At 41.8% G+C, this 13,379-nt stretch overlaps 5 protein-coding genes across 7 annotated transcripts; 2 read left to right on the forward strand and 3 right to left on the reverse strand.

Annotated features, from left to right (window-relative positions):
- Positions 1–580: 580 nt before the first annotated feature.
- LOC6632363 (FAM172 family protein homolog CG10038) lies at positions 581–3,534 on the reverse strand. 2 transcript variants are annotated; one of them, XM_015170268.3, is made up of 5 exons: positions 3,436–3,534; positions 3,261–3,365; positions 2,874–3,177; positions 1,870–2,128; positions 581–1,814 (listed from the first exon to the last, which is right to left on the reverse strand). In XM_015170268.3, exons 2-5 carry the CDS (start codon positions 3,334–3,336, stop codon positions 1,515–1,517), a joined length of 939 nt encoding a protein of 312 aa, XP_015025754.1. In that variant the 5' UTR covers positions 3,337–3,365; positions 3,436–3,534; the 3' UTR covers positions 581–1,514. The 2 variants fall into 2 exon arrangements, with proteins under 2 accessions (XP_015025754.1, XP_002056724.2); XM_002056688.4 differs by lacking the exon at positions 3,436–3,534 and having other exon boundaries at positions 3,261–3,420.
- Positions 3,535–3,632: 98 nt separating this feature from the next.
- Positions 3,633–5,394, reverse strand: LOC6632364 (probable cytochrome P450 313a4). The gene is made up of 7 exons (XM_002056689.3): positions 5,296–5,394; positions 5,038–5,235; positions 4,797–4,982; positions 4,669–4,741; positions 4,495–4,621; positions 3,869–4,442; positions 3,633–3,805 (listed from the first exon to the last, which is right to left on the reverse strand). Exons 1-7 carry the CDS (start codon positions 5,309–5,311, stop codon positions 3,645–3,647), a joined length of 1,335 nt encoding a protein of 444 aa, XP_002056725.2. The 5' UTR covers positions 5,312–5,394; the 3' UTR covers positions 3,633–3,644.
- An 850-nt stretch (positions 5,395–6,244) lies between these two features.
- On the forward strand, positions 6,245–8,771 carry LOC6632365 (apyrase). Its single transcript, XM_002056690.4, has 2 exons — positions 6,245–7,332; positions 7,388–8,771. Exons 1-2 carry the CDS (start codon positions 6,383–6,385, stop codon positions 7,683–7,685), a joined length of 1,248 nt encoding a protein of 415 aa, XP_002056726.1. The 5' UTR covers positions 6,245–6,382; the 3' UTR covers positions 7,686–8,771.
- Positions 8,531–10,660, reverse strand: Exd2 (Exonuclease 3'-5' domain-containing 2). Its single transcript, XM_002056691.4, has 3 exons — positions 10,348–10,660; positions 9,135–10,289; positions 8,531–9,045 (listed from the first exon to the last, which is right to left on the reverse strand). The coding sequence occupies exons 1-3, from the start codon at positions 10,542–10,544 to the stop codon at positions 8,622–8,624; spliced, it is 1,776 nt and encodes a 591-aa protein (XP_002056727.3). The 5' UTR covers positions 10,545–10,660; the 3' UTR covers positions 8,531–8,621.
- A 241-nt stretch (positions 10,661–10,901) lies between these two features.
- On the forward strand, positions 10,902–12,738 carry LOC6632286 (solute carrier family 35 member G1). 2 transcript variants are annotated; one of them, XM_015170723.3, is made up of 3 exons: positions 10,902–10,981; positions 11,040–11,167; positions 11,232–12,738. In XM_015170723.3, the coding sequence occupies exon 3, from the start codon at positions 11,281–11,283 to the stop codon at positions 12,328–12,330; it is 1,050 nt and encodes a 349-aa protein (XP_015026209.1). In that variant the 5' UTR covers positions 10,902–10,981; positions 11,040–11,167; positions 11,232–11,280; the 3' UTR covers positions 12,331–12,738. The 2 variants fall into 2 exon arrangements, with proteins under 2 accessions (XP_015026209.1, XP_070063811.1); XM_070207710.1 differs by having other exon boundaries at positions 11,044–11,167.
- Positions 12,739–13,379: the final 641 nt, after the last annotated feature.

Consider the following 13,379-nt stretch of genomic DNA (forward strand, 5'->3'; position numbering starts at 1 on the left):
CTACTTAGAGGGTTTATCTCTTTGAGCTGAATTGTCTGAATATAGAATATCATGTGATTAAATTAAATTTCATAACTAAATTTATATATAATATATTTTGGATACATTATAGGTATAAAATAAACATAAACTATCCAAAAAAGCGAAATCACATATTACCGATTTCTAATGCGGTTTTCCCGCTAGAGCTAGCTTTTTTGATTCTTCAAAAATTAAATTTGTCTGATCCTAATATTTTTGTTTAAGCAATTTGTCTACCTTTTTTTAGCATAACCATATCAACAAGCTTCCTTAGGTCTATTCAATCCAAATGCTGCAACACTTTTCGGCTCACGACTTATCGAACCTGGTGGCGATCGCGACACTAACCTGACTCGACACGAAAAATCAAATGTAAATAAATATTCTTAATTTTGAATAAATACATGCGAACAACCCCTAAGATACTACATTTGTCTATAAAACTAAGAAGGTCGCTAAGCAACAATACATTTAGATTAATAAATTAAAATTAAATTATGTTAGGCAATACTATTAAAACCATGTGACTAAGTGCCGAGCAATTAAAAACACTTTAAAATCAATTTATCTAAAAGTTTATGTTAAGCGAAATCTTGTTTCTGATTGATTTTATTTTATTTTAAAAGGCAATGGATCGATTAAAACTTTCTAAAAGTTAATCTTATTTGACTTAAAGTCAGGTTATAAAAATAGTTCCTAACGGCTGAATGATGTTTGATTGTTAATATGAAGGAAATTAGTTCAAGGGCAGTATTATATTTATATGAATATATAGATATGTATATGAATGATGAAGCTGATGAAGCTATATATGAATATATATAATATACATATTTTATATATATGAATATATATATTATACATATATTATATTTATATGAAGCTCATAATTTTAAAATTCCAGAGGCAAATGTTGTTTACAGACCAACATGCGGGCAGATATCTGCGCATATAAAATGCGAATTGCTATTTTGAAGCACAATCAAATTCACTTGGGACACTTTTTATGACGCACTTTGTTAAACGATGTGGTTTGTTTGGATGGGAATTCTCGGCGCCATAGCCAAACACAAGCTGGGGTTTGCAGCAACCCCAACAGCGAAATACTTTTCTTATCGAGCAGGCAACTTAAGGCCTTGACCGTGGGGACACGGGGGTCGCTTTTTTAGCTGCTTGTTGACTGGACATATGAGACACTATTTGTTTTATCGTGGACGATACATCAGCCATCAAGTTGATTAACTCACATGGAATGTGCCAAAGTGCCCGAAAATCAAATTAAATTGCCTTGACGTGAATGTTGGTGACATATTTCCAAGTGGTTGGTGGTAGGAGTTTGTCATGTTTGGGATGGTCCAGGGCTATTTGATTTATGCGTTGTAAATGAATAGTTTGTGTGGGTCCTTAGAGTAAAGGGATAAGTGTCACATGGAAGAGAAGATCATATGATGCACAGAATTTCAAAATATGATGAAATGAGTAACAAGTTGCTACTAGACGACCTGCTTGGCCTTCACATGCTGCTCGTACTTTTTCTCCAAGAACTTAAATACAGACTCGATGGCTGAATAGGAGGTCCATTCGTGCTCCGGATGTCCAGCAGATACACAAGTGATATTCTCGGCAACATCGCCTTGTGTTAAATCCGTATCGAGCGGCTCGTTGCTTGACACCCAATTGCAGGTGACATCAAGAAAATACTTTTGACAGCCGGCCGGCGGATGACCCACTGTGCCATCGGTAAGAGCAATGGCATATACTTTTTCCTTGAAAAATTTTGTATATTTCTCCGTCTGCAATAAGAAGGGATTTTATAAATAAACATGATTGGATTACTGTTGGACATACCAAAGCCCTGCTCACAGCCCCACCAAAACTATGTGCCACAATAGCTACACTTTTGGGCTGGGAGGGCATAATAATATGTTCCCATACGTAAGCGGCATGAGTCATGGAATTTTCCAAACCTTTGATCGGCGTACGCTTGCCCTTTATCATGCGTGTGGTGTCATTCGTATTGGTGACGAGTATATCATAGCCCAGTTTCTGGGCTCGCTGTATATAAGGCAGCTGCGTGCCGTGATCCAGGGAATTGTTTATAATCAATCTAAAAGTAATGATAGAAATTGTTTTATATTGAACTGAATGCATTTAAATTCGCAATTTAAATTTGCTATATCAAATACACTCATACGAGTATTTAGACACTTACAAATCGTAATAAGCATTCAGCATGCGTTTATACTCATATAATGTATGTATACTAGCAAGAATTACCCGACTTTGCGTGGCAAAATGATTTTCATTATATGTAAAATTGATTTTTCCTTCATTTTTCATCTGTGGTATGACATTTTTGAAATCTGTGAAACACGTGCTTGATAAACTTTAAGCGTCAAAAAAAAATCATAATGAGCTCTTACGCAAGTCTCGGGAAGTCAAGGATTCGATCAGCTGGTCAGTCAGTCAATCGAATTGTCAAATAAACTATATAACTATTTTATCCGTTTTAAGTTCTTTATTTCCATCTCTGTTAGTCAGCTGGTCATGCAGCCAGTATAGTTACTGATCAAAACTCGTCATCTAGCTCTCATCAGTCGCGGTCAATCAATGAATCCATCAGTAAGTCAATCAATCAGTCAGTAAATTAGTCAATCAGTCTATAAGTCAGTAAATCAATTCGTCAACCAGTCTGGCTACACACTTTGTCCGTTTTTAAGCTTTTATGTCCCTCTGAGTCAATCAATGACTGAATCAGTTGCTCAGTCATACAGACACAATAGTTTAGCATATATCGATAACTTTAGATACATATATGAATATATGGGCATACGTGCCAATATGATACCTACCTCCTTGCCCATTGCCCGGCTAGCACATACCCACTGCCATGGATGAGCACAAGCAGCTTCTTTGACTGGGAAAGCGGCTGCGGCTGTGAGAAAACGAATGTGGAATGCTCAATGGGCACGCCTTTGGGTATGTAGGTCCTTTTTAATCCGTTCTTTTCCAGCAGTTCGTATATGATTTCTGGTATCTGATTGGCCAGCTGCTCGTAGTGCTCCTGATTCTTAGCCTGATTGTCGCTTATCTTAAACTCGTAAGGCTCCTCGCCGGGTTCCCCGCTGATTTTGTCTATTTTGCGTAGTTGTCCAGCTGTACGCTCACACACACACACACACGTGTATACGTATATAGTGAGTATGTAAAACCAGATAACTGTTAAGCTGCAAACTCACCTTCATTGAATGCATATCCAAATTCCCGCAAGCGCGCAATAGCTTCTTGGCAATTTCTGGCACTTGGTTCCGACATGGTACACTTCCTGCAGTTATTTATGTGCCCTGTGGGAATAGATTGCATAGTATTTATAAAGCGCCTCCACATGGCACATATTTATCGCGCGTCACTTACTTAATAAAAGCTAACAAACTGTTCTTTTGCTGAAGACCGGCGTTTTTGAGTACTTTGGTTAGCAGCATCGATACTCACTGTGTAAATACCGATACACAAGAGGACATATGTTGAGGCGGTCTACCGATAAGTTCACATTAGAATATTCGATAAGTAATGTCGAACCGGTAAACTTAAATTGCATTTAATTACGTTTATTCATGTCTCTATTAAATTCTACGTTCTAGCTTCAAGAGCGGTGTAGTTGCCAGTTTAATGGTGATATTATCAATAAATTGTAGATGTTTATAATTAAAACTTGTGCTAAATTTGTAATTTCTCACTAATTTGGCCAACGTAACTTTCATAGATAAAATGCCATAACGCCAGCCTGAAATTTGAAATATATGATTATAAATATGGATTAATATTTCGTTTAACAAACACCACGCACCTATGCAGTTGCGCAAACCCTTCGTGAAAGGTATATACGCATACGGATGCTTTTCCTGAAAGTTGTGTGGCAGAAAGTGGTCCGGATTAAATGAATCTGCCTCTGGTCCCCATATATCCTTGCTGCGGTGCATGTGAAATATGTCAATCAGAATTTGCGTGCCCTTGGGCATACAAACGCCATTTGATAGCCGCACATCCTTCGATGCTTGCCTGACCACAACCGGAACAGGCGCTATGAGGCGCATGCACTCCCGCAAAACGAGATCCATATAAACCATTTGTTGGGTATCCTCGTAACTAACTGAAAAATCGCCCGCATTGGGAAACAACGCAAGGATTTCATCAAATGCCTTTTCCTGGTACTCGGGAAACATGGCCAGCAGCATGAGCGTATTAGCCAGCGTCTTGGAAGATGTCTCAAAGGCACCCAACACTATTATAATGGACTCATTTTCAACATTCTCTCTGTCAAAGCTGCCTCGTTTGAGATGCTCAACTGCCAAATTGAGAAAAAAATTCTTGTTGCCCGTTGTCTTGTCCTGGATGTCCCGAGAGAGCTTCTTATCCACCAGCTGCAGGAAAATATATATTATTCGTTTATACTGAGGTGTGTGTTCCTTTTACCTTTCTGATAAACGATCTTATTTGTGTTTTTGATCTGAAATAATGCTCCTCTCTGCCCAGAAGTTGACGTATTATTCGAAAATTGAACCATGGGGATAAGACAAAGTCTGCCACGCATTCCTGGAGCCTAAATGCAAATGCTTGTGAATGCTCTTTCATTTGTACTCTACTCACCATTCAACATGTGCTATAAGGGAACTGTTCTTAAAGCTTGGCTCTTCCTTAACACAAGTGCCCATTGTGGTTTCTGCTTATATCAAGAAAAATTTATAAGTTTTTTAGCTAAAAAAAGTTCTACTTACGCGTAGCTATGCTTAATGTAAAATGCTGTAGACAAGGCAGTATATCAGTCTCCCTGCCATCGGCCATTTTATCAAACTCTTTTAATAATATTGCCGTCTCGTCATTGAAAATGGGAAAAAAACTCAGCAAAACCTTGTGACCAAATGCGGGATTTAACATTTTTCTATGTTCAGTCCAAACCGGATCTACAAGGGGAAATTTGTTCGCCTTATAAATATGACAATTATCTTAACTGCTCACCTTCCAAGCTTAATAAGCCCTTGCCCCCAGCATCGTCGAATATCTTATACATTAAACTTTTGTTCACACAATGCGGAGAATTTAGTATATCCTGCGTCACTTGAGGATCGCTGACAATTAGCAATGGCAATGGGCCCAGCCAAGTGACCAAAGTAGTGCCATAATCCTTGATATAAGAACCAAACAGGCTAAGCAAATCTATTATATAAAAGATAGCAAATTAAAATGCAACCAAGCCTTGTCATAAGTTCAATTTACCTTCCTTATGCCGCATCTTGTGCGCTATTCCGATTAGGGGATACCCTAGAGGACCTGGAAATTTCGCAAAAAACTTATAAAAGTCACGACGCGACCACAGATAATAAGTTGCCAGCACAACTAAGCATAATATAGCCAAAATTAAATTCATGACTGTTCTCTAAAGCTCGCAAAAATATTTTAAACATCTCAACTTAAGCTGATCTCTTATATATGACCGTCAGACAATAGAATAATTTATTTTTAGCATATACAAATTAATAGGTGTTGCACTTTTCCCTTTGTTATGCCTGTTATAATTACGCAAAACTTGAGCTATCAAGTTAAGCTATTATTTTTTTTTTACTTTGGGGGCAATGCTCTAAGTGAGTGTGATTAGGGTTAACCTGTGCTAAGCACCAAATCGTCGTAACATGCACTCATAATAGCTTTTTTCTCTGGAGTTTTTTTTTCATTTCATCAAAAACGTATAATAATCCGAGCTTCTACCTATAAAAATCTTCAAGTTATGCTTAAAAAATATTAGCGAAAATCTGCCAAGTTACCAAATGTTAATTAAACTTAAGTATAGTTTTTAAAAGCTTACAAATTTGTATGTTGAAGATTCAAATTATTAGCGCTTCAAAACAAGTAAATCGATTTAAGATCGATATCTTTAAAATCTCTATATCTTTTTGTAATCGAACTATTCAACGATGGAACTATTACAGTTCTCATTGCGAGTCAGCTGTTTTGTGTTGTTGGCAGGTATCGAAATGTTATCACTGGAGAAATCTTAACAGAAGGATAACATTTAACATTTTAAACCAAAATTTGTGCCATTTTTAATTGCTGGCGCCTATCAAACAATACGAAATCAAGAAGAATCGATTCAAGCAGTTAGTAGTCAACCCAGTTCGATAGAACTTGGTATCGAACTATCGTAGAGAGTCATTGGGCAGTCAGCTGTTTTGTGTTGTTGGCAGTTATCGATATGTCGTCAATCGTGGAATCTAAACAACAGAGCCAAAACGGACACATCACATAATTTAAGCTGGCCGCATCCACAGCCAATTCGCTGCCACGCTGCCAAAATTCAAAGTTCTAAATGCAAAGCACGACGTACGGATTCAGAGATCTGGAAAACTCACCGCGCACCATGCATATGCGCGACTGGCGTACCGCCCTGCGTACGCCAACCTATCGAATTGGCAATCGCACAGTCCGCTTTAATTATCATTTCGCATTGCTTGTGTTCTGTGTTTTTATCCTCGCGCTGCTCTTTCTGTATGCGCGCCAGGGCAGTCGCAGCTCATCGGATGGCTATTGGCTGCGCAGCCGTTATGCCAGCCAAGAGAATGCCGCCTCCCTAGCCACGCCTTACAATACAACATATCCACTGACGCCGCCGCTGAGCGTGCAGGGCGGGGTTATCAGCTATCGCATCGCCATGATAGCAGATCTAGATACCAGCTCGAAGATTGTCAAAGGCGATGGCAGCACAACGTGGCGTAGCTATCTCAAGAAGGGCTATCTTACGTATCTGGCCAAAAAGCAGGAGATACAAATTAGCTGGGACGACGGTGCGCCGACGGCGCTGGAGTCCTCGTTTGCGCTAAAGGATCGCGGCATGGAGCTCTCCGAGCTGGTCACATTCAATGGCAAGCTGCTCAGCTTCGATGATCGCACCGGGCTCATCTATGAGCTGGCCAATGACAAGGTCATACCCTGGCTAATACTGCTGGATGGCGATGGCCACAGCACCAAGGGCTTCAAATCGGAGTGGGCAACCGTGAAGCAGCACACGCTCTATGTCGGCTCCATGGGCAAGGAGTGGACAACGGGCATGGGTGAATATCAGAATAATAATCCCATGTACGTGAAGGCCATAAGCACAACCGGCGAGGTGCGCTCCCTCAACTGGGCGGAGAACTACAAGCAGCTGCGACTGCAATCGCTGCAGATCAGCTGGCCCGGCTATATGATACACGAGAGCGGCGTCTGGTCACCTGTGCATCAGCGCTGGTACTTTCTGCCACGTCGCTGTTCCAAGGAGAAGTGAGTGGGCGCTTCTCAAATCGTTTTTTATCTTTGATTCAATTGCTCTTCACAGATACAACGAAACCTTGGATGAGCACATGGGCTGCAACATACTAATCTCTGCGGATGAGCACTTTACCAGTATAGACACACTTAAATTGGATACCGCCAATACGGCGCCCACGCACGGTTTCTCTAGCTTTAAATTTCTACCCAATACAGAGGACTCCATTATTGTCGCGCTCAAAACGGAGGAGCTTAATGGAAAAACGTCCACATTTGTGACGGCCTTCAGCGTGAAGGGCAAAACCCTGCTGCCCGAGACGCGCATAGAGACGGACTACAAATACGAGGGCTTCGAGTTTATTTAGCAAATCGTCGCTGCTGTGGTATTCAGTGTATATAGTGTATTTTCTGATACATATATTTATATATATATATATATATATAGTCAAGTTTATCTATAGTCAGCTTTAAATATAGTACGCTTAATTTATGTCTGTTAAAAGATGCTCATAGACCAATGCCATTCATACTTACGCTGTTTAACATACTCTGTTTACCATGTGACCAAATAGGGTTGGCGCTTTGTCTGTCCGATTGAAAATATCTCTTATATATTTTTAATTTGCTTATTTATCTATGAAAGGCAGGCTCGAAATTTAGTAAATACACGTACAGGGAAAACTCTGCCAACGTAAACTCCCCTGGCCGTATATTTCTTCTCAAACCATATTTTGTATATACGTACAATTTATAAATTAGGCTCGACGCTGTCCGCCCAAGGCAGTTTTTACTGTAGTGTGTTTAGATAGTGTTATCAAATTTGACAGGTACATGCTTGGCAATTTCCTTTAAAATTATGCTCTTATTTTTCAACTAGAAAAAGCAATTAATTTTAAAAACATAGTTCTTACACAAAATGAATTTCAGGCTAATTGTTCCTATATATTCTACATTATATAGTAGTCATCTGTTGATATAAGAGATTTTTGTAGGTAAAGAACGGTATAAAACTCGCAATGATAAATAAAATTTTTGGTCAGGTTACATGCCTGCAATACAAATAAGTGTCTATGCAGTTTTATCAAAATATCTTAAATTATTTCATAAAAACAGATAGTGCTCTAAAGTATATATACTCTAAGGACTGGTAAACAGAGTATTGTGCAGTCGGTTTGCCAGCGACAGAAAATTATTTTAAAATTTTGTGATCTTTGTATTTGATACGCAGCAAATGCCAATTCGTATTTATTGTAATGCACTACGTGTTTAACAGAGATAAAAACTTGAAAACTATCACACTGCTAGGATCTAGCTACATTATTTATACTAGTTGCCGATTCCAGACCTGCCACAACCAAATCTTCATTGTCGATGCGACCCTCGCTGGCACGCACCTCTAAGCGATCTGCATTGTGATTGACATTCCATAGCTCGGGCAAAAATTTTGGCTGCATTGTATGCAGAAAGTGCTCCCGCCACAAACGTTCCAGCTCCACGAGGCCACCAAATTTATCCCGATACATTTGCACCACCTTCTTGCCATGCTGGCAGTACGACTCGTTGGGCACACGGCACTCCAAGTCGGCGGCCTTTTGCAGCAGCTCCGGCGTTATTTCGGTGGTGTCTGTGTAGTAGTCCAAAATGGTTTTCTGCAGCTGTGCGACTTTTTGGATGGGCATGCGATCGCTCTGCAACAGCAGAGCCTTGCCAGCGCACTTGACGTTTCTGGAGAGGATGACAAGCAGTTAGTATAGATGCAGACTCGAGCTGTTCGAGCCCAGTTCGATGCAAATGAATTAACCAAGACAACTCACCTAAGCTGCTGATCATCATGGTACTTGGAGACGCCCTCGCCATGGCCAAAGGGCGCCTCGCATGTGGCCGCCAGCTTGTTCCGTATTTTGTTATCCGATATATTGCTCAGCTGATGGCAGCTGGGACAGAGCAGGAGTATGTCGTGGGATGTGTGCGATTTCATGACAACGGGAAAATGTTTGCGATATTCGCGTGGCACCACATTTTTCCGTAAATAGGCATCCCGCCGCCCGCAGACCACACACTGGTTCTCCTTGGGCGTCTGATAGTAGCGACCCACATCTCCGACCGCGCGACCCGCCGGTTCAAAATTCAGGCGCACCGTAAAGGGCTTCTCGCTGATTTGTGTGCCCAGCTTCTGATTTAAGTACCAGGAGGCCTTGCGGCGATCAATGGTGCAGAGCAGTTCGCCATCGGGCGCCTCCAGCACGCAGTTGTCATAAAAGGCTTTCGACAGGGTGCCCAAACTGCGGACTTGCTGCTGCTGCTGTTGCTGTTGTGGCTTCTTGTTTCTCTTGTGCTTGGCTTTGCCTGTTAGCGGGCTGCTGGGACTGTCTGTTTCTGTCTGTGATTTGCTCAGACCGGCGGCAAAACCTTTCGTAAAGTCCACGTCCAGAAATGGCTCTATTTTTGGACGCAGCTGCTCGAATTTAGGCGGACGCCAATCCCAAAATGTACGCGGCTCCAAGTCTCTGGATAGCTTTTGAAATATGGCCACAGCGGCGAGGGCATCATTGGCCGCATAGTTAAGCTGAGCGGCCTCCAGCTGTGGCGCCTCCCAGTTGGAGCAGGCTAGCCGCCAGTTCTTGTCCAGCACATAGTTCAGATGTGTCTGCGATAGCTTGCCCAGACCCTCTGCCGGATGCCCGGACATGATGGCCATGTAGCGCAAATCAAGGGTGCTGGCGACGCCGACACCAAAATCATGCGATAGCTTCATGGCATCATCTTGCGGTGCCACGCCCACCTTGATAACGGAATCATCCTCGAGCAGCTCACGCAAATCCTTGGGTATTTGCTTCATGCAGCAGAGACGAAAGAGCGCACAAAGACCCTTGTACGAGCTGAGCTGGAGCAGGGCCACCGGCCTGCGTGTGCCGCCCACAGTGATCCATTCGCAGTCAAAGCCCAGAACCTTGAATGACTCACAGTGGCTGAAAATTGTTGTGTGTTACCAGGTGCCGAAATCCGTTTAAGCCCATGCCCACTCACCTCTTTAGCTCGTTTAGAATACGTTGCGACTCGTTCACCGAGGTGATAACCTCGATGCGTTTGTGCTGCAGCTGGAGGGGACTGCGACAGAGGATTTTCCATATGGATTGCCTCTGCCGCACGAGCACAAAGACCAGGCCCAAGCTGGCGGCGAGCAGCGCCCAACGTTTTGTGTTGTTGGCGGTTTGGTTGTTCATGGCAAGTCGAAGTCGAAAAGTGTTGATGAAATTACAAAATATATCGAAATTACAATAAACTACGGCCCCGATAGTCCGATAAAGAATGTTAATGCAGCCTACTCGACTTGCCGCCAAACAAAAATTTGAAATGCTATCACAATTCATTTTTAAATGGCATACTGATCTCAAGCTTAGGCATCTAACTACATGATATAATAATTTGGTTTTGCTTTTGCCACATTTAAATTACTGTCATTGCGCACTCTGTTTACAATTATTGTTATCGCTGTTAACCCAACGATAGCTGTGCTGCTGCTTAACATAACTTTCTGAGCATTGCATTCTATTTGCAGCACGTTGGCAGTTCTTATAAACAGCACTGTTCGCCAACAGGAACGACAGCAGCTGTTAATTTAATTTGCAAAAGTTTGCTCGTGCTACAATCAAATGTTTGTGTATGAAAAACTATTAAGTAAATATTTTAACAACAAATAATAATGCAACTAATCACAGGCAGTCATGTTAAGTTAAGGAATGCTGCAATTTAGCAGACGCAGTTGTTAGCATTTTGCCTAAAACGCTGCAACACGATTGAAAAATCGATTTTTCCAAAGCAATCAACAAAAAAAAATATAAAACAGGTAACATAATTGAATAACGGCACTTTGTAACGCTTCTTTTCCTAACCTAATTAAACGTTTTCAGGATGTGCCAGTAAATTAATAAGTAGACTAGCATATTAGAAAGCGGCACAATGCCAGAGAACTTGGAATTGCATCAGTTTGTGGATGGCACGCGTGCGGGTGACATATCAAATCAATGGCTGGAACGCCTTAAAACGCGCGTAAATTGCCCATATTTGGGCATTATACTGGCCACGCTCTCATCGTTGTTCTTCTCGCTATGCTCGGTCATAGTGAAGGGCCTGGTGGATGTCAATCCCATGGAGCTGGCCTCGTTCCGTTTTGTGGGCGTACTCCTGCCGGCCATACCCATACTCATCTATACCAGGCAGCCGGTATTTCCCGAGGGCAAACGCGTCATCCTGCTGCTGCGTTGCTTCATGGGCACCACGGGTCTGATGCTTAGCTTTTATGCGTTCCGCCATATGCCGCTTGCCGATGCCAGCGTCATCATCTTCTCCACACCTGTGTTCGTAGCCATATTCGCACGCGTCTTCCTTAAGGAGCCCTGCACGCTCTTCAATGTGCTCACCATCAATATGACGCTGCTGGGCGTGGTGCTCATCACCAAGCCGCCGCTGGCCTTTGGTGATGCCAACCACCACGCGATGGACAGTGAAAAGTATTCGGATAAAACATATGATATCTGGGGACCAGTTGCTGCCATATCATCCACGCTGTTCGGTGCCAATGTTTATATTCTGCTGCGTGCCCTCAAGAATCTACACTTTTCGGTGATCATGACGAACTTTGGAGCCATCGCGCTGGTCTATACACTGATTGTGTGCGGCTCCATTGGCGCCGTCTGCTGGCCCAGCTGTGGACGAGATCGCTGGCTAGTCGTCGTGCTAGGCATCTTTAGTTTTTTGGGTCAAATCCTGTTGACGCTCTCGCTGCAGGTGGAGCAGGCGGGTCCGGTGGCAATTGCCCGTTGTGCCGACATTGTGTTCGCATTTATTTGGCAAATCCTCTTTTTTGGCGAGGCACCCAATGCGTATTCCTTGTGCGGCGCTCTCATGGTCGTCAGCTCGGTTATTCTGACAGCCATGAAGAAGTGGGCCATGACTTTGCCACGGGAATCCTCGCTGCGCAAGCGTTTTCGAATCATTCTGCTGGAGTAGACCAACTATTAGATGTAGTTTGTAGTTGTAATTCGAATGCTTTAGCTATGTAAGTGGTTTCTCAACGTTTAAAATCAAATTTTCATCGGGCATCGAAGAATAATGCTCAAAACCTAATACGATACACTAATTCATACACGATTTAGACTTGGATTATTAAAAAGCTCAGCTTAGCATACAGAAATAGGCGCATTATAGACTCATTCACATATTTTAAATAAGCATAAAGTTTTAAAGTTCGAGCGTGATACTCATACCATCTAAAAAATTATTCATACATATGACTATTATATATACACGTATAATTGTAATGGTTTAGTTTAGCCAAATTCATTAACTTGTTGTTTTGTACATTGTTATACATGCTTATACTAAAGTATTTCGAACAAAAAAGCTAATTAATAAATACAAATTGTGAAAAAGTAAAACCCGTTAACACAAATTTAAATTTGTGTAGTGTTTGCAGTTTCTTAAATTGCAGACAGAGGGCGCTGCGTAGGCAACAGCTGTTACCTTTCGATACTTGCCTGTATGCATGTGAGGTACTTAAAGATAACATGCAATTAACATGGCGCAACCTCCAATTATTTCAAGTCCTGTAAGCAGAGCGTCGGCGCCATCGGTTGGCACAGCACAACGCAAATTTAACACAAAGCAGACAGTCTTATTTTTACCATAATTTAAATAATTCAGATTTACAAATGCAATGAAATAGCGCCACATTAGCAGCTGCACCCACAATTTGAAGGTACTCAATATCTGCAAAAACATACAGTGCTCGTGACGTCAGACGCTTTTGTTAGGCCTCGTTGAGCAGTATGCCGTTTATGTACTCAACATTAACAGTTGCTTAACATAGTGTAACCTTTCAGTGCTATTAACTTTGCTAACAGCGCGTCGGCGCCACCGGTTGCCACAACAAAACGCAAAAAGTACTCGAAAAGCGATAAGTACTAAAAACAAACAAACACGCAATTTGCCGGCGAGAGAAAACAATTACAGTGAAATAAACCAACTTGCAATTGGAACGTGAATACATAGTGTGCCTT

This window comes from Drosophila virilis, chromosome 2 (genome assembly GCF_030788295.1).
Source record: "Drosophila virilis strain 15010-1051.87 chromosome 2, Dvir_AGI_RSII-ME, whole genome shotgun sequence".
Taxonomy (NCBI): domain Eukaryota; kingdom Metazoa; phylum Arthropoda; class Insecta; order Diptera; family Drosophilidae; genus Drosophila; species Drosophila virilis.